General features: G+C 43.9%; 1 protein-coding gene across 6 annotated transcripts in view; it reads right to left on the bottom strand.

Annotated features, from left to right (window-relative positions):
• Positions 1-20,144, bottom strand: part of MKLN1 (muskelin 1) — a 165,785-nt gene that overhangs the window by 27,232 nt on the left and 118,409 nt on the right. For all 6 annotated transcript variants that reach the window (XM_053254258.1, XM_053254260.1, XM_053254257.1 and 3 more), the window contains 3 exons: positions 13,998-14,210; positions 12,069-12,290; positions 9,854-9,983 (listed from right to left, as the gene is read on the bottom strand). In XM_053254258.1, the coding sequence (XP_053110233.1) occupies positions 9,854-9,983; positions 12,069-12,290; positions 13,998-14,210 (565 nt within the window). The remainder of the gene's footprint in view (positions 1-9,853; positions 9,984-12,068; positions 12,291-13,997; positions 14,211-20,144) is intronic.

Below are 20,144 nucleotides of genomic sequence, written 5' to 3'. Positions count from 1 at the left end.
AACATTCAGCTTCCCAAAAATTTAGCGTGTGCTTGAGCTGCACATAAACATCACTACCAAAAGTAAAGCCTTCTGACTTTCACTTGGTTCAGATTTGCTATCCCAGTAACACAGTGGTCCAAAGCAGGTTATTTTATTTACTTATTAGAAACATTTAATATACCGCCCACTCTGAAGACTCTGGGCAGTGTACAAAAACATGCAAAGCAAGACAGGATTAAAAGTTACATTCTAAATTAAAAAACTAAACACACAAAAAAGAAAGAAACCAAACAGGTAAACTACAGGGCAAAAGCCTGGTGAAAAAGAAAAGACTTCAACAGAGATTTAAAAATCAATAAGGAAGGAGCTAAATGAATCTGAAGGGGAAGGGAGTTCCAGAGAAGTGAGGCAGCAACCAAAAAGGCCCTTTCACGAGTCCTGGCGCCCCGAACCTCTCAGAAATCAGGGACCGCCAGAATGGCCATCTGAGAAGATCTGACCAGACATGATGTAACTGGATGGGAGAGGCGGGTCTGTAGGTTATTTCATGAACTCAAGAGGGGGGAAACTGGCCAAAAAATAAAAATGGGGCTTAAGTTAGGAACACAGGAAGCTGCCATATACTGAATCAGACCACGGGTCTTTTTAGCTCAGTATTGTCTACACAGACTGGCAGCGGCTTCTCCAAGGTTGCAGGCAGGAATCTCTCTCAGCCCTATCTTGAAGAAGTCAGGGAGGGAACTTGGGACCTTCTGCTCTTCCCAGAGCAGCTCCATCCCCTAAGGGGTATATCTTAACTGTGCTCACACATCAAGTCTCCCATTCAAATGCAACCAGGGCAGACCCTGCTTAGCTAAGGGGACAAGTCATGCTTGCTACCACAAGACTAGCTCTCCTCTCCTCTTTGAAGTTCTGCATCAAAGTCAAGGAACAGAGGCAAATTTTGCAGACAAGGTGCTTTAAGCCATCATCATCACCCTTGACACATTACATCTACTTAAGGCTTAAGACCACATAGGATGCCATGGTGTCAGAGATTGCAACTTTCTTTAAAAAAAATAAGAAAAGAAGGCAACAATAACCTGAACAGCAGGCTACAGAACTTCCCCATTCAGATCAGGACCATGATGCTAAGGGAGGGAGTTAACCCTTTCATTCCCTTACTGTGTTCCAAATGAAAACCTACCCTCTTGAAGCTAGTTGCTCCACAGGAAACATGCCGGTAGAGAGAGAGTGCTTGTACGTTTTTCCACACAAGGGGAAAAACCATGGCGATTGGTGGGGGGGGGAGAGGAGATTTTCATCTAGAAAGTAGTATGAGGGGAAAGGGTTGAATGAACTTCACCTTCTCCACAGTCCTGATCCAAATTAGAGGGAAGCCATAACTGCTATTCCACGCAGACAGACAAGATCAAAGAGGTAGTCAAAGACCTCTCTCGCTATAATGACATACAGCAAAACAATCATATGCCACCAACCCCTCAACAAAAAGGAACTTTTATATTGTCCTTTAACACATTCAAGGCCACCTTGCAAGCTCTTGGTGGAGGCAAAATTCCAAGCTAGGGCTTCCTAGTTTGTAGCTTAGTCTCTTATCCAGGATGCTACATCAGCCTTGTAAAGTACGTCCTCAAAAGATGGATGCTCACAGCGGCCTTCCATTATTTATTTTTTTGTCATATTTCTATGCCCCCTGATATGTACATTAGCATGCTGATTACACTTTACTTATATTATTCATGTATATGGTACATTTAAGAGCCTAAAAAAGGAGGAGAAAAGAACCAAATCTCTTCCAGCTTATAAAACCTTCCCTGCCTGGTCACTGGGGGATTTACCCACTGAAGGTGACTAGACACATATCTATTTGCAGGTCTGCCTAAGCTTTTATATAGCTTTTTGTCTTCTAAGAACGGAAATGGTTCCCATTTTGAAACTGCTTAGCTCAGTAGTTTGGACTGAGGCGTGCTGAGATGCTACTTTGCCCCCTGGGATTCCACCCAACGCAAGGTCAGAAGCTGCTTCAGGCTAGCAAGCTCATCTTGCGCAGAAAGTAATGAGTGGGGACTAGAGAAGTCCACACTCAAGATGCAGAATCTTCAAGATGGACCTTCGATGGGACTTCTGGCTACATGAGAGGTGCCTGCCTGGAACCTCACCTGCCAAGTTGAAATATGAACATATGAAGCTGCCTTCTACCAAGACAGAACCTTGATCCGTCTAGCTAGTAATGCACCATCTGGCAGTGACTCCTCAGGATTTCAGCCAAGGGTCTTTCCTAGCCCTATGCGGAAGTATGAGGCGTTGAATCTGAGATGTTCTGGATGCAAAGCAGCTGCTCTGCTACTGAGTGAGGGCCCTTCCCCAATATCTAGCCCACTCCGCTGCAACTGAAAAATTCAATGAGCACACCCTCCAGCATGACCCTTGGCTAGTATGAAGGGCTGATAACTTGGTGAACCACTTCCACTTCCCACATCAGTGAGTGACAAGAAAACATAGGTGGCAGCAGAAATCCTATCTTCTTCTGCCAAGGTCTGAGTTGCAATGGATACTTAAAATCTATGGAGGAGGACATGCAACTTGGAGGAACTGGAAACCATTAAGGATCTCATTGGATCATTACTTATATTCTACCCACAATGAGGAAGTAGAAAGGGAAAGTTGCTCTTAATCGCCTCTCAAACAGAATCCTGGGAGCCAACCTAAGAACACAACAGCAGCCCTGCTGGATCACACTAAATGGTCCAACTAGTAAAGCATCTTGTTGCCAATAGTGACCTGCTCGATGCTTTCTGGAAGCCCACAAGCAAGACAAAAGGAATAGCTTTCTCACTGCTTGCTCCCCATCAACTGGAAGGTATACTGGCCATTCCGCTACTGGCCACTGATAGACCTCTCCTCCATGAATGGGCTACATCCTTCTTCAAAGCCATCAAAAAGGTAGAGGCCATCATATCTTGGGGCAGCCAAGTCCCACAACTAAATCTGTGAAGCTCTTTTGTCTGTCCAGAACCTCCTGCCATCAGTTTCATTAGGTGATTTAATACTATTACTACAAGGAAGAGAAAAATTATGTCCACTTTCTCCACACCATGCAAACAGGCTGCTGACAGAACATACAGCCAAAAGCACAGCATGCTGAGCGGGTTTAGTTTTGTCTTGAGTTATGATCTGAAGCTATGCAGTTCAGAGTTCAGAAGAGGGCTCTGGAGAGTCGTTTACAGAAAATACGACACACGACCATGTGGGCTGAGCCATGGCAAAACAGGCCAAAAGCAGGACATGCCCCACTAAGCTTATAATGGTTCACAGGTTTTCATTATGCACACCTAAAAGAGAGACAGGGAAATAGTTTCCACATACCACAGTATCTCATCCTTAATTGTGACTGTAATTCCTTAGTAAAAACATGTCTTGAATATTAAAAACAAGGTCCATAGGAAGAATGCCAAAAAAAACCCAACCCAACAACAAAAAACCCAATCCTCAGGTTGGTTGTAACAGAGGATTTTAAAGGTTTTACTCACAAAAGGAATAAAGAGTGAAGGCTAGTTCATGTCCGAGGATCCAATTTCAAGATATATCTAGTGCCATGAAATCCCTACCCCAACTGGGCACTCAGCCAGATCTACGGAGGGAGGATACCTCCTGGTGCCCTGGCTACAACATCACACACTTCACCCTGCCCACGCAGACTCAGGAGACCAATTCAGCCATCTCAGCAGCAGGCCATAGACAAGCTTTTAATCATGGCAACACGCATGCAGGAAGGACATTTTAAAGCTACTGTCCCCTGCATGTGTCCTCAGGGGAGCACCAGCGTGCCACTGCTGCATATTCTTGGGGAGAGGGGGTGCACATGACCATCTGGCAATGAGCAATGCCACCAGAGAAAGCAGCAGCAGCCCCACTCCTGGGAACACCCCTTTAGTTTGGGCCTCCTGAGGCAGAGACAGAAGTGAGTATTTCAACCACAAGATGGGAAGTCTAAAAAACCAGTTTGAGTGAGCTTCTCCTCAACAGAGGCGGGCAGGACTGATGTAAGGGTCAGAAATACAAGTCAAGGGGGACATAGAGCAGACGAGAAGTCAGGAGGCAGCCATAAGATATGCCTCTCCCTCACTCCCTAGACAATTGTGGGGCAAGATTCGCTGCCATCCGTGGCACTCACAAAAATAACATCTGGGAAACTGGTACTTCTAAGGGGGGGGGGCGGGTTTGAAAAGATTTACTTTATACCCGAGAGCCTCCCACTTCAGCTGTAGTCTACCAAACTTCTCATGGCATATCTCTGATTGGTGGCTCACCACCCTCCCAAGTGTTTTGCCTAAGAAATTCTCTACAACGTTGTATGTTCCCTTTGTTAGGCCATCAGCCTTCATCATAATATGCAAGTGCTTTGCTTTAGACTTTTGAATGTGTTCGGAGTTAGAAATAACTTTGGCTTTCTTTCCCTAATGCCTACGTGCTCCCCTACCCACTTTGGTTCCTGACGATTAATAAAGTAACCTTTATTAATTATTTAGTAACACAACAATCTCGCCTCGTGAGTGTGTTGCTCAGAGGCCCTGGAGTTGTGGCTCCCCACAAGCTGACCGCTTGGCTGAGCGACTTAAAGGGAAACTGACCCGAAACGGTGAGCTAAGCCCAGCTCCCACTCTGCGGAGACAGAGGGGATCCTCCAAAGGTTGGTTCAGACTCAAAACCGAGTTCTCTCTGGAAGCAGAGAGTGGTGGCAGCAATCACCAGACACCGCACTGGAGCAGGGGTGAGTAATTTAAACTGCCTAAACTCCCGTGGGTTCCTTTACACCGCCGCTTCAGCTGTAGTCTATCAAACTTTTAGCAAATTCTGCAGATTGCTACAGAGAACAGCCCCTCGGTTCTAGCACCTATGCATGCAGCACACAGCAAGGGCCGATCCAGTGCACTCTTGGAGGCTGCTCAAGCCTCTTTGCCTACGCCTGAGCACAAGTCTGCTTTGGAAGCTTCATAAAGCCACTGGCTGACCTCCTGACTAAATTACTCAACAGACATCCCACTGGAATTAAGTTGTCCTTTAGAATAACTACTAAGAAACTCTGGAGGCTGACCTCAACAGCGGTATATAAATGCCATAAATAACTTAGTTAGGACAACAGCTACTGGATCTGAGGCTGGCTCTAGTTTATTTTTGACAAACATGCAATTACCAGACCTCTAACCTTTAAGTGATTAATTGGTTAGATCAGGGATTCTCAAACTGGGGTCCCCAGATGGTGTCTGACTACAACTCCCATCATCCCCAGCCACAATGGCCAAAGGGGATGATGTGAGTTGTAGTCCATCAACATCTGGGGACCCAAGTTTGAGAACCTGTGGGCTAGGTCAATTTTTTTTTAACCCTTCTAATTAAAAATGGGCACCCACAATTAATTTACATTTACATTTTACATCCCGCTCTTCCTCCAAGGAACCCAGAGCGGTGTACTGCATACTTAAGTTTCTCCTCACAACAACCCTGTAAAGTAAGTTAGGCTGAGAGAGAAGTGACTACATTGTTTGCTTTGGATATGTAATTATTTGCTTTTGAAATAAGTCCTCATAAAAGCAGCAGAGGGCAAGCACCATCTCAGAAGAGGCATTCCTAGCTCACACAGGAGGGAATGCCTCTTTTCTCAAGGCACCTACTGCAACATACAAATATACTAAGAAAGAAAGAGTTTTTCTTCAAAACAAATGTTTTGAAGAAAATGTTTTAGTCATATGCACATTTCTGCAGATTAAGTTAACTGATTAAAACTCATTTGACTGACTACATTTTTAAAAACTACCCACCAATAATAATAATAATAATAATCTACTTTGTTAGCCGCCTCATAACAAATTGTTCTCTGAGCAGCATACAACACAACGTTAAAACATAAGATAAAAAACACACACCACACTAGTCAAAACCAAACAAGGAACTACTGGATTTTAGGATGTTATGATGAAGGCAAAGGTAGGCTGCAAGTTATCCGTTAAAGTGTGCCGTTGAGTCGGTTTTGACTCCTGGCAACCACAGAGCCCTGTGGCTGTCTTTGGTACATTTGGTACCACATTATTTAGTATATGCAAAAATAAATGTTGAATATAAAGACTTATCCACTACTTTTTTCTGTAATCCACATAACCATGCAAATCTTGACAGCTGGACAGAAGCTATTAACTCTACTGGCTGCTCTGTCAAGGCTACAGAAAGCAGAAAAGGCCAGTCCAAGTTTTATATATGAAATAGATATATATTGCCAAGCTTCTCTCTCCTTGCCAAAAGGAGAGAGAAGCTTCATAAAAGTGGAACTTGTGTCCTCAACAAACCTGAGTAACTGCACTGTCAACATTCCTTCAATAAAATCCTTTCAAGTCAGCTATTTTCCTGGTTCACCCACCAAAATCACTAGTAAGTGGGCACAAATGCCCACATTTTGCCACAGGTACTCAGCACTCGTAGAATCCATCAGCAGTCAGAATTACACATGCTGGCCAAAGAATGCAACATCTGTTTGATGGAAGCTGGAATAACCACATTTGAGAAAGTACCAACAGTATTTCTACAGCTAATTTGCAGGGTCTCCCAACCTCCTTTGAGAATTAAATTTTCAGTTAAAGCTTTGAACTTAGCATCTGTTGAAAAAGATGAAACTGTCAAGATATTTTATGGTGTTATTGTGTATGTTTTTAAAACTTTAATTAAACTTTCCAATTTAATATTTTTATTGTGTAACTCTTTAATAGTTTTATATCTTTTTAAAGCTTTGTAAACTGCCTTGAGATTGTTTTAATGAAAGGCAGTATAAAAATCTAAGAATCAATCAGCATGTTGTCAACAGAACTGCACATCATGACTCTGGGATCCATTCTGACAACAGAATCAAAACAAAAGATTCTTAGAAAGCAGGAATTGCTGTGCAGGATGCATGCCTGGAGCACGGTCCCAGAAAAAAGGGCAACAGCTTTCAAATCATCAGCTGCAGTATCAGGGCATTAACAGGGACGCTTCTGTGCCCCCAGAGCAAACATGCCCACACCACAGTTGTGTATTTACAGCTCATCTTTACACAATAATACAACATGCCCCAATGAATTGCTCCAACACTCACAGAAAACACAGTTAAGGATCTTCAACTCTGGCTACTCCTAGTACCAAATTAGGCATTATTCGCCGATTTATCAGGGCAGGGACCCAAAGATCTACTTTAAGTTTTTTTCCAAGGGCTTGTATGTACCCAATACAATTCATGTTTACCCATTCTGCTGTTCTCAGCAGCAGACACCATCACCCCATCCGAAATCATTAAGTGCTTTTTGAAATCCATTTGCTCCAGGAGGTGATAAGAGCCAGACAGTGAATTCTTACGCAAATCCAAAGCCTCCAGGGCAATGGCACGAACTACATAGTTCCGACCCTCATTTATAATCACCTTTCCTCTAAAGAATTCAGTAGGAATTCTAAGGCTGGAAGACAGCTATTGCACCCAGCCCCCAGTGAGCTTTAAAGCAAAGCAGGGATTTGAGTTGGAGTTTCCAACAACCAAGCACAGAACAATCTGATGTGCCACACTGCTTCTCTTATCACTGGATTATTCGGCTTCAAGCTCAATGCAATCACATCACCCAAAACTGCCTCCTGGTACCGACAATGATTGCTTGTTACAACAGATGCATCGTCTCAAGGACTACAGGCTGGAGTCCAAGCCTCACTGAGATGCAACCTCAGAGGAGAAACGTTGGGCTTCCTTGTTGTAAAGAGAACTCATCCTCTTAATGCTATAAAGGACACAAAAGCAGCCCTGCTGGATCAGGCAAGGGATCTAGTTCAACATCCTGTTTCCAACACCAGCCGCCAGATGCTTCCAGGCAAGCAAGGCATGAAGGCTAACAGTCTTCTTCCTCTTTGCCTCCACAATTGGTATTCAGGAGTACAATGCTTCTGAATATGGAAGTTCCATTTAGCTCTCTCAACAAGCTATCTTCCCTCCATAAATTTATCTGATCCCCTTCTGCAGCCACCTATAGGGCTACTGGTCATCTGAAAACTGGTGTGTGTGTAAGCATTTGATTGATTGTGTGCTGTCAAGGCGGTGTCGACTCTTAGCGACTACAAAGATAGATTCTCTCCAGGATGAGTGTAAGCATTTACCAATAATTAAAAGCTTGCTGATAAGATTTTCATGGCTCTGGGATGAGTTCCAGCCATAAGTACACAGATGGGTTAAATCTGGGAGATCCCAGTATTGTTCTTAGAATTCTATTCTGAACAGAGTCTAACTCATCAAAACACTGAAAACCCAAAATCTCTGAACCAAATACTATTTGTGGCTAAATTTTCAATTGTATCAAATTCAGGACAGGACAAACTTGTCTTCCTCCTGCCATGTACCCAAATCTAAGACAACCACTTACAGACTGTTGCGCCTTTAGTCTGCAGCTCTAATGGGAGGTTGTCATGAACAAGTAGCAACGAATAACATACCAATGTAATGGCATGAACACACCTGGTCAGTCTGATTTGGGCTGATAAGGCCATTTGTTTTTTAAAGGCAGCATGTGAGAATTTGATCTCTGTTTATATTCAAAGCTGCTGCAAACTAAGCCCCTCTGACAGAAGCAATTTGTCATCGGCTGCAGTTTTCAATATAATGGGGTTTTGTTCTTCCTTCTTAAGAGGGGCTAATTCTAACATTCCCCTCCACAAACAAGGGAAATGTTCAGCACTGTTTATTTACTTTCTCAGACACACGAGGACAGTAAACCAGCATTCTATTCATTCATGATTTCTAAATGAGTCACTTGCTTACAAAGTCTGCTATTCAACATGAACAGGGCAGCTAAAAAAAGAAGGCTAATTATGTTGTTCTCATTTGTCTAACTGCAACGTGCAATTAATATATTTGGCCAGGAGAGCACGGCTGAGAGTGCTTATCCATAAGACAGGGCCTGTTTTCCACAAAAAGTGAACTCATCACAGGTGTCCACTAAAAAAAACAAGAAAGACACCACACACTGTTCATCAATGTGATGATTGGGTACTGAACAGAGGAACAAGTTTCAACAGCGAAGGCAAAGGATCAACAGTAGCTAATGAAAGGCACTCTTTTGTAGTGCAACATCCACTAAGGTGAAATGCAAATCACAGCTAGATACCCCAGGTAACCTTTTTATTCTATGAGAGTGCATGTATTTGTTAGAGTCCTGAAGAATTGCAACCTTCATTTAAATGAGGTTACTAGTCCTCATGGATGCAGGAAAATGTCTGGGAATGTCACAGGCATTTGTAACCTAGTAAAACCTTTCCAAAATGCACAGACAGCAGGGTTCCTGCTCCATCAGAAACATACCATCTTGGCAAGTGATCCTGAGCTAGTCTCTCTCCCCCCCCCCCCTCTCTCTCAGTGCCATGACCAATATTTCTAAAATACGGAGCTAGGAAAGTTAGAAGCTTCTTCCAAACGTATTAAATCCAGAAACTGTTACACAAGCAAGTTAAAGCGATCAAAGGGGCTGATGGGAGGATGAAGAGAAAGCAGAGACTCTCCCAGCTGGGAGGGAGATATTCTGCCAGTCCTCTATCTCAGTCCTCCCCAGCCCCATGCCAGCAATTCTACCTCTCCTGTTCCTCCCTGACTTGACAGAGGGAGGTAAAATGCCAAAGCAAATGAGGATCCAAGGGAGCTGTAAGAAGTCAGCTCTGAAAGAGCAGCCTCTGAAACAAACGCTGGCGATCCTGACAGTGCAGAGCAAGCCCTTGCAAGTGCTGTATGGTCATATCCTGTGCGCAGCCATGTTCAAGCTTTTTTTAGTACACTTTTTGCTTTGGTGTGGAGAATACCACCAATGAAGTCTCTTACCCATTCCTGAATCCTTCTTCGTGCCGTCCGATATGATATCAACATGATCACTGTCTACGTCATAACTGAAGAAGTCATTCAAGTAGGTTTTCGACCTCTGCCCACCGAACACATACAGGCAACGGTTTTTCTGAAACAAAGGGCGGGGGGGGGAGGCATTTGAGCATTTCTCAAGTGCTCAGTGGAACAAGCTTCTGGCAACATGGGGTACAGATGCAAGCCCAGCACATGCAAGTTATTCTGAGGGTCATCTTAAACAGCAGCTCTCAAGTCAAATGCCCAAAGTCCCCTAAACTCAACAGACAATTTTAAACAATTTGGGGTTTTCCTGGCGCACAACTTAAAAGGAGAAGCACTCAAAAATAACTTGAGTGCACGTTTTCCATGGGCCTCTGGATAGCATCCACAGAGAGCAGTTTCACATCACACAGCTAAACACGTGCTTAGAATCACTGTATAACATCAACTTCCATTAAAGAAGCTTAGTTTGTCAGAACCAGCCTTTAGGCTACCGTGACTGGGGAACAGTGAAGAGGTACTCAAACTTGGGTCACCAGATGATGCTGGACTACAAATACTCTCATCCAGGGATCCAAATTTGAAATGATGGGATTTACAGTCCAAGAACATAGGATTTGTTTATTTATAGATTTATACACTGCCCAATATACTTATCTCAAGGCAGTTTCCAAATTTGCTGGGATTTACAGACTAACACATATTGGGACCCAAGTCTGAGAACCCCAGAAGAGAGAAATGAGATGGTTCTGCATTGCAAGAGGAATGCACAAAGCCAGAGGAAAGGGTTGAGCAGATTTACTTGTGTAAATATAAGTGCATGTACACATTGTCTTCATTACTGGTTCTTTGGAGGGCAATTCAAAATGCTGGTCATTATCCATTATAAAGTCCTAAACTGCTTAGGATACTTAAAGGACCACATCCCCAATACATGAATCGGCCCATGCATGGAGACTCTTCTGAACATCTCACCAACTTTTGAGGTACAATTAGTTGGGAAACAAGAACGTTGGAAGCTGCCTCCTACCGAATCAGACCACTGGTCCATCTCGTTCAGTATCGTCTATACAGACTGGCAGCGGCTTCTCCAAGGTTACAGGTAGAAGTTTCTCTCAACCCTACCTTGGAGATGCTACCAGGGAGGAAACTTGGAACTTTCTGCATGCAAGCATGCAGGTACTTTTCCCAGAGCGGCCCCTATCCCTAAGGGGAATATCTTACAGTGCTAACACGTGTAGTCTCCCATTCAAATACAAACCAGGGCAGACCCTGCTTAGCAAAGAGAACAATTCATGCTTGCTACCACAAGACCAGCTCTCCTCCACATGAGAAGGTCTTTACTGTGGCACCCGAATCCATTTAGATCCTCCTCTGTCAATATTCTGCCATTACACTAGCAAGTGTTTAATATTGCATTAAATAATGGTTTTTACTGTTTATTTGTTTAACATATTTGTATACCGCCCAAAACACAAGTCTGAGTGGTTTACAACAAAATAAGAGAAATAATAGTTGACCCTTTGTTTGTATAGCTTTTATCAGCTGCTTTTCTGTCTGTTTTATATAGGTGTTTACTGTTTGATTACTGTAGTGTGGTTTTGTTCTTTTGCTTTTCATGGTTGATAGATATTATTATTTATGTAAGTCATCTTCAGTTTACTTTTTGCAAATGGAAAGGTGAGTTATAAATCCTTTAATAAATAAAAGAGTTCGCTTTTGTGTTTGTTTTAGGGCCAGCAAGTGATAAAAGTAATTTTGTGGCTCATTTGCCCTTTAACTGAATAATCATCAATTAATTATTGTGTCAAATTTAAACAAGTATTAACACTGGACACAATTGCATATCACCAAAACTTCGATACAGTTGTGTTTCTGATAGATGAAAGGAAGCAACCGATACTTTTCTGTTAAACAAAAGCTACTCCCACTTTGATGAGAAGGTCATTGTTCGTATTCTCTCATTCCCTATTACAGTAACACACCAGATCCAAAATAGCTTGGGGGGGTGGGGGGACAAAAAACCAGTATGCCCTCCACTTACAACTACAATGATTAAGATTGGTCTCCATTGATTATAACACTGTAGTTCGTTAGTCTACCAACTAGCTTGCAACCTCCCTCCTTTTAAAACACTGGTGATGGGGTTTTTTTAGGTACTGTAAGCAGCACTGAGGCTACGGAATTGGGTTCTTACTGAATGGAACAACATGCAGTGCCCTATTCTGGACTGGATGTCCTCAGGGCCAGCATTACAAGAATCCTCGCGCAAGAGCTTCCACGTCCGGCATCGACAGTCAAAAGCAAAGAGGCCACTGAACTGTGGCTCGCTGGCTCGACTGTCGTCCACGCTGCCATTGCATGTCAAAATCCTTCCTCCAAAGGTGTAGATCATGTGTTTCTCCGAATCCATGCACATCTGCAACAAGAAGCAATTCGGTTTCAAAAACTCTCCCGCAGCATTTTTCTATAGATCAAGAACACCATTTTTAAACCAATACTGAAGAACGGCACGTTGAAGCATGACCACTATCTCTTATCTGAACCTTGAAAGTGGAGCTTAAAATTAAGTTAAAGAATGCCTGTTTGTTCAAGAGAGTAAAAACATGGGACATAATTGGAGGGAGAATTTGGTACAATGGGTGGTAGGAGAGGCACTGACCCAGGTGAAACAGTAGTGAAAAATACTTGGGCTCACACAACTCAACACTTCACAAGAGAACATTAAAAACCTTTCTGTAAGTCTTAGAAACTAAGAACTAACAAACAAGCTGCAGCATATCTCCCTCGGAAAGGAGGTCTAAAGAATGAATGATTGAAAGGGCTGGTTTTTACCTGCCCTGATTAAACCTGATTATCTTAATGTTCAGCCTCCCTAAAATGATAACGCTGAATGAGCTGTAACACTTAGGGAACAGGAGGAGACTCACTTGATTCAATTATCATCCATTTAAAGCAGATATTGGAGTGAAGTGTTCTAGTCTAGCTTTCTCTCAAAAACATGCTTATTTTCTATATGCAAGACATTCCCTTCCCCGCAAAGGAGGTGTGCTTAGTCACATGAGTGCTCACCTGAATGCTGAAGTTAAACAGCCCAGGAATGGGTGTATTGCCTTAGTGAGAATAAGGCCCTAGATTTCTTAGAAATTATCTCCTCCACTACCACGACCCACCATGCCCCTCCCACCACCACAATGGGCCTGGCTGGATGTTACTCCACTGGGAGAAATCAGGATTAGGCTTGAGCTTCCATGGTCTCATTCCTTGATCTCCCTGTGGAGAGGGGCGAAACAGGAAATTATGTACCCATTTGAACTGGGAGACCTTCCCTGACCCCAGGAGAGGACATAGGCTTGATGCTAGCTCTCAGTTTCCCCACACATACACACAGAGTGCAGAGAAGGGGGGAAAAGAGTAATATTCAAAAGGGGCCCAATTTCTTACATAAACTGAGGGAATACTCAAAATACACCTATCATAGGTGTAATCTACTGAGTCAGACCAATGGTCTATCTAGCTCAGTATTGTCTACCAGTGGCTCTCCAGGGCTTCAGGCAGGAATCTTTCAGCCCTACCTAGGGATGCCAGGGTTGCACCTGGGACTTTCTGCATGCTAAGCTGATGCTCTATCACTGAGCTATGGCCAACAGATGACAAGGAAAACAATGGCATTAACTGGATGGCTCCATCTCAAGAACTCTCTTCCACCCAAAAGCTCATCTAAGCTGGACCATTTTCCAGAGGGGCCCCAATTTAGCAGCTGGAGTTAATTGCGATTTTAGCAAGGGTATATGGGGGGGGGAGGGAGGGAGAGGGAGAGGGAGAGAGAGAGAGAGAGAGAGAGAGAGAGAGAGAGAGAGAGAGATCCTTTTAATAACTGAACCTTTTCCTGTTTATATTTAATTATGACTAGCCTCTAGAGGAGTCACCAGCCAGGCTGGGAAGTAGTGAAGATCAGAATGGTACATGGAGAGGTCTGGGATGGGGGGGTGAGTTAAGCAAAGATGAAAGAAGAGCAGTAGAAGGTGTAGTTCCAGCAATGCTCAGGCTTAGAGCCTGTGACCACTGCCCAGAACTAGCTTTCTATTCCACAGGCTATTGATCTTAATATGTATCACATCCTGACCTGATGATCAAAGACCAGCTTGGGGCCTCCGTCAGCTGCAGTATCCTCACTTAGCAACATCCACGTGTTGGTGTCAATGTCGTAGCGATAGAAGTCACTTTTCAGAGACTTGCTGTTCCTCACAGAGGAATCCAGGTAACGGCCCAGCGTGTAGATCTGTCTTCTCTGGATGTCAATACACATCTTGTGACAAGACCTGGCACTGGGGCCATTCTAGAGAGAAGAGGGGGGAAAGAACATAGTATTTGCCTTTAACAGTTCATGTAGATGAAAGTAACCGCATGTGTGATGGCCAGTGTGATCTAGCAGCTACTGTCGGACACCCAGGTTCACATCCCCACGGCAGTATGAAATTCACCAGGTGACTATGGGTCACTCACTGCCCCTCAGCCCCACCTGCTTCACAGAGGCTGCTGTGAGGATATAATGGGAGACGACATGTACACAAGCTCTTTGGAGAACGATGAAATTAAAATTAAATGAAATAACATAATTATCAGGAATAACAGCCCCCACAGCAACTTTCTAGAAAAGCTTCCTATGAGATTCTAGAAAACCACAATTCCTTCCCTTAGGAAGGCACTCATCCTTTTAGACACATCTATATCCCATTTTCTTTCGAAAGCTGGCACCAAGCCACAGTTTTGTTTAGAGTGAAGGGGATGGCAACTTCTTCCACCCTTTGCTGTTCTCTGCTACACCATGCAAGAGTGAACACCCATGAGTAGGATGTTAAGAACCACAGCACTGAGTCAAATTTATAGGAATAAAACTGCTCTGGGGACAGAAGGCCTTGGCTGGGCATATGCTCTCAGTCACCAAAAGCCAACAATAAACAGGGAACGATCACCAGGAGCAGGAAGACAAATCCTTAAGATGAGCCACTCTTTAGTCACACTCACTGTGTGTTCTGCTATCCATACTATATTTTACCAGAAACCCACTGAACCTTGAGGCTTGCATTTCATTTAACAGCCTCTTTCAACTGAAGCAACTTGCAATTACTTTGAACAACAATAGTGTGACAGTTTTGTGAGCAATCTTTAAGGACAATTGCAAATTCTGATATACATTAAAGTGTTCAAGAAACATACCCTTCCAATATCCAAGAAGCAAACTCTCTAAAGTGTTGATCTGATAGGAGCATACTCACCACGAAGGCTTCTTCTTGCTGTTGGATTTGAGGACATCTCACATAGGTTATCTTTCCCACATGCACCAGAAGGCAGGACTATGTAAATTAAAAGACACTTTAAGAGCCTGGGATGGAGAACCCCACCCAGTTCGTAGCAGCCAAGTCCAAGGTACAGAGAGAAGAGCAATAAGGAAAAAAGGAAAAGACACCAGTAGACACAGAAACCTGGATGGGCAAGTCAAGATGTCCTCAAATCCAGTAGCAAGAAGACGACTTCACGGTGAATAACCAATGCTCCTTTCTCTGCTACTGGATGAAGACATCTCATGTGGAACATACCGCAGCTAAGAACCCCATGCGGGAGCGTCAGTGTCTACTGAGGCGGAAGAACGTGTTGGAGAACACATCTGTCAAAGGCGGCCTGTGAAGAGTGACGGAAGTCGAGCTTGTAGTGTCAGCTGAATGTGGAAGGAAATGCCCAGGTGGTTGCTTTGCAGTTCTCTGAAAGTGCATTACTAGAGAATGTGGCTGATGTTGCTGCTGATCTTGTATACCGTGCTTGTATACTGTGTTAAGAAGAGGCCGTAGGTTCTGTACCTCATAGGCTAGCACTATACAAGGCTTAATCCATCTGGCAATGGTAGTGGTGAAAATCTTCTGACCCACAGAGGAAGGGAGAAATGAAACAAATAAGGTGTCCGTGGAGTAGAAGGGAGCCATGCATGAAAGGTACACCGTCAAGCAGCGGCACACAAAGTTTATGCCAGGTTTTTTTCCTAAGGAGTGGACTGGTTTAGGACAAAAAGAGGGGACACCTATGTCCTAAGTGTGGTGAAATACGGCCACTTTAGGCATAAAGGAAGGGTCCGGGATCAGACAAAGAGAGTAAGGTGGGGGGAAATGCAAAAATTGAGATTGGCAGACAAGGCACGCAGTTCTGAAATACATCTGGCCGATGTGATCGCCACCAGAAAGGCTAGTTTAAAGGCGAGTAGGTGGAGCGGTATCGATCTGAACGGTTCAAATGGCGGCTTATGCAGCACACGTATACGTAAATCCCAGGATGGAAACCTGTGCACAGTTGGTGGTGAAATTAGTTAGGCAGCCCTGAGGAAATGTTTAAAGTGAGGATGAGAATGTAGACCTTGAATGGAGGATGTGGATAAGAGGTTTGCCATCAAGGATGCTTGAAGCTTGAGCATGTTAGCTTTGACTCTAATAAACAGACTCTTGAGAAACCCTAGCAGTCATCGGATAAGAGGACAAGTACATGTGTAAATTGCTAACTGGTTGAAGGACAGGAAAAAGAGGGTAGGGATAAATGGAGAGTTTTCACAATGGAGGAAAGTAAGAAGTGGGGTCCCCCAAGGATCTGTACTGGGACCGGTGCTTTTTAATTTATTCATAAATGATCTAGAAGTAGGGGTAAGCAGCGAGGCAGTCAAATTTGCAGATGATACCAAACTATTTTGGGTAGTGAAATCCAAAACAGATTGTGAGGAGCTCCAAAAGGATCTCTCCAAACTATGTGAGTGGGCGACAAAATGGCAAATGCGGTTCAATGTTGGCAAGTGTAAGGTGATGCACATTGGGATGAAAAACCTGAACTTCAAGTATACACTGATGGGAACTGAGCTGTCGGTGATTGACCAGGAGAGGGATCTTGGGGTCATGATGGACAGCTCACTGAAAGTGTCGACTCAAGGTGCAGCAGCTGTGAAAAAGTTCCATGCTCGGCCAGTTACATGCTAGGGATCATTAGGAAGGGGATTGAAAATAAAACGGCTAATATTATAATGCCCTTATACAAAACTATGGTGTGGCCACACCTGGAGTACTGCGTACAATTCTGGTCACCACATCAAAAGAAGGACATTGTAGAACTGGAAAAGGTGCAGAAGAGGGCAACCAAGATGATCAGGGGCTTAGAACACCTTCTTTATGAGGCAAAGCTACAACACCTGGGGTTTTTTAGTTTAGAAAAGACAACTGCAGGGAGACATGATAGAGGTCTCTAAAATCCTGCATGGTGTGGAGAAAGTAGATGGAGAGAAATTCTTCTCCCTCTTATATAACACTAGAACCAGGGATCATCCCATGAAATTGATTGCCAGGAAATTTAGGACCAACCAACAGAGGTACTTTTCCACACAACGCATAATCAACTTGTGGAATTCTCTGCCACAAGATGTGGTGACAGCCAACAACCTGGATGGCTTTAAGAGGGATCTGGATAACTTCATGGAGGAGAGGTCTATCAACGGCTACTAGTTGGAGGGCTAGAGGCCACCTCCAGCCTCAGAGGTAGGATGCCTCTGAGTACCAGTTGCAGGGGAGTGACAGCAGGAGAGAGGGCATGCCCTCAAGGTAGGCTCCCCAGTGGCATTTGGTGGGCCACTGTGTGAAACAGGATGCTGGACTAGATGGGCCTTGGGCCTGATCCAGCAGGGCTGTTTTTATTTATCCTTTATCAAGTCCATCTTGTAAAAAGTGGAGGAGCTTGGGTAGACCACAGTCTTCTCCAGAGAGATTATGATGTCAGCACCACTGGAGGAAAACCTGTCAGGTGGACTGGTAAATATGACTCGTAGTGTCTCTCCTAGATGCAAGAACAGTGTCCAGTACTATGTGTGCTCAGCCATGGCATTTAGGATGTTCCATTCATCACCAGGCAGCAAACCTGAACCACACTGGGTTGTGGTGGAGGATGAACCTTGGCAAAGAAAGTCCAGAAGGAACCAAGGACCTTCGGTGGCAAGATTCAGTATTTCTGTGAACCACGGTCTTCAAAGCCAATGTGGTGCCACTAGGAGTACTTGAGCTTTGAAGAGACAAATTCTGCACAGGAGACGGCTGAGGACTGGTATGGGAGGAAAGGCATACAGGAGAATCAGAGGCCATGGAGAAGAGAGGGCATCTACCACCTCTGCTCCTTTGCAGGGGGACTGAGAGAAGAACCTGTGCGGATTGATGTTGGCTGACGAGGCTAATAGGTCCACCTGAGGGTGGCCCAAGGCCTGGGTTAGGAGTTTGAATGTATGAGGGTTGATGCTCCATTCAGCCAGATGGATCTCTTTTCTGCTGAGCCAATCAGCACGTGTGTTAAGAGATCTGCTGACGTGGTGGGCTGTCAGTGAAGTCAAGTGAGACTCTGACCAATGGAGTAAGAAATAAATTTTGTGGTGTAGGGATCTGGATCTAGTGCCTCACTGGTATTTCATATGTGCTTTTACCATGACATTGTCTGTTTGAACTAAGATGTGTTGGATCTGCTACAATACTTCTCTCCAGACCTTTTTTATTGCAGAAATTAAGACACAGAAAGAGGGAATTGCAATAAAGAACAGACATTTTGACATATATATGTCAGCTTCAGTGTTCTATATCCCACTGTTTAAAATCCACACTTATATCCAAGACATTCTCCCAATCTAAAGAAACACGTAGGTGATACATAAGCGGTGGAGAAGAGAAGAGGAGAAGGTTGATGACTCACAGCTACACCTGGTTATTGCTGAGAGAGAGAGAGAGAGAGAGAGAGAGAGAGAGACTGGGAAGAGGGAGGGTATGACACAAAAATGTTATTTGCACCCATTAATACCCTATGTACTTTATGATTTCCCTCATTTCTTCTTTGCCATTAACCTCTGGCTGTAGTTTATCCAAATATAATGCTTCCCTTATCTTCCTTTTAAGTGTACAATCTTCAGATTTTAAAATGCTTACTTTGAGAGGCATTGTTATTCCATTATGTTTATTTTTCATTTTAGAATCTAGAGTTCAATTTTAGAGTTCTAGGGTCCCTATCCCAGGGTTTGAAGGTGGAACAAAAGAGGTATGAAAAGGCTGGAAGGGCCTTCATGACTGTCATCCCTGAGAGGGACTGAGGGAAGCATCTTCCTTTAGTCTTTCGTTTTGATAAGTATTTCTTTTAGTGCTTCATTGCAGAGTTTGCCTGCAGTATATGGTACTGCTGCCAATTTTGTGCATGAGACTGTCTACCAGCCAATGTTTAAGCCATAGGTTTTGCTACACCATGGAGGCTGTGGAGCGTGAGCAGAAACTGATTGAATCTAATATGGCATCAGCTATGAAAGCCTGTATCTTTTGTATTTTCAGGAGTGTTTGCTTTTGGTAATTAAGGTCTGATGGAGGAGCTTGGAGTCTCTCGTCAATATTGGTGCCCGTGCTATAATGGAAGCGGCGGTAGAGGCTCGTACTGATAAAAAACCACCTCATGTCCTTTCTTTAGGGCCAACTCCATCCATTTTTCATTAGGATCTCCGAGGGAGCTGTACGCATCAAGAGAGAATGGCACCAAACAGGGCTGCCATGGAAGCATTGGTCTGAAGCCTCCTGAGTAAAGCTATAGGACTTGTTAACAAGAGGAGTCAGTTTTCTATTTGCTGCAGGCACCTTCCATTCCTGTTTAACCATATCGACAAAACAATCTGGGAAAGGAAACAGGTGGCTATGCTGTTTGGACAATGGGGAAACCAGGGTTTCTTGAGATGGTGGAAGGTGGTCCTGTGCAGCTGTGCACTGGAGCCCAAATGCACTGATGACTTTAGTAAATAAGTATGTAAAGTCATCTGGTGGGAAAAGCCTAAAGGATTTTGAGAGGGGCTCCGAATTTTGGACATCAGACCATTCTCTTTCCTCTTTAGAGTCTGCATCTAAATCAGGGTTCTCTGTCCCTGGGATGCGAGTGTCTGGGTTCTCTGAGACAGTATAAGGATTTTCAAGATCCAGGATGGGTTTGGCAGGTCCAGATCAGGCCCTCTGGGATGAGGAACTGGAGAGTCATGCCCTGAAATGGCAGAGGAGTTGGATGGGCTGCCATGAAGTCTTCTAGCTTTCCTCTGCTTTTTGGACTTTGACATTTTTATTTTTATAAGCTTTCCTATGCTCACATTTTTTTTCTTTTTAGGAGAGCTGGATAATGAATCAGATGAAGGAGGAGTAGGAGGAGGAGGAGTCATCTCTGGCCCTGGTGGAACCTCTGAGGCGAG

Source organism: Hemicordylus capensis, chromosome 5, assembly GCF_027244095.1.
Source record: "Hemicordylus capensis ecotype Gifberg chromosome 5, rHemCap1.1.pri, whole genome shotgun sequence".
NCBI classification, from domain to species: Eukaryota; Metazoa; Chordata; class Lepidosauria; order Squamata; family Cordylidae; genus Hemicordylus; species Hemicordylus capensis.
Note: the sequence above shows the minus strand (reverse complement) of the source record. Positions and strands in the feature narration are given on the sequence as shown.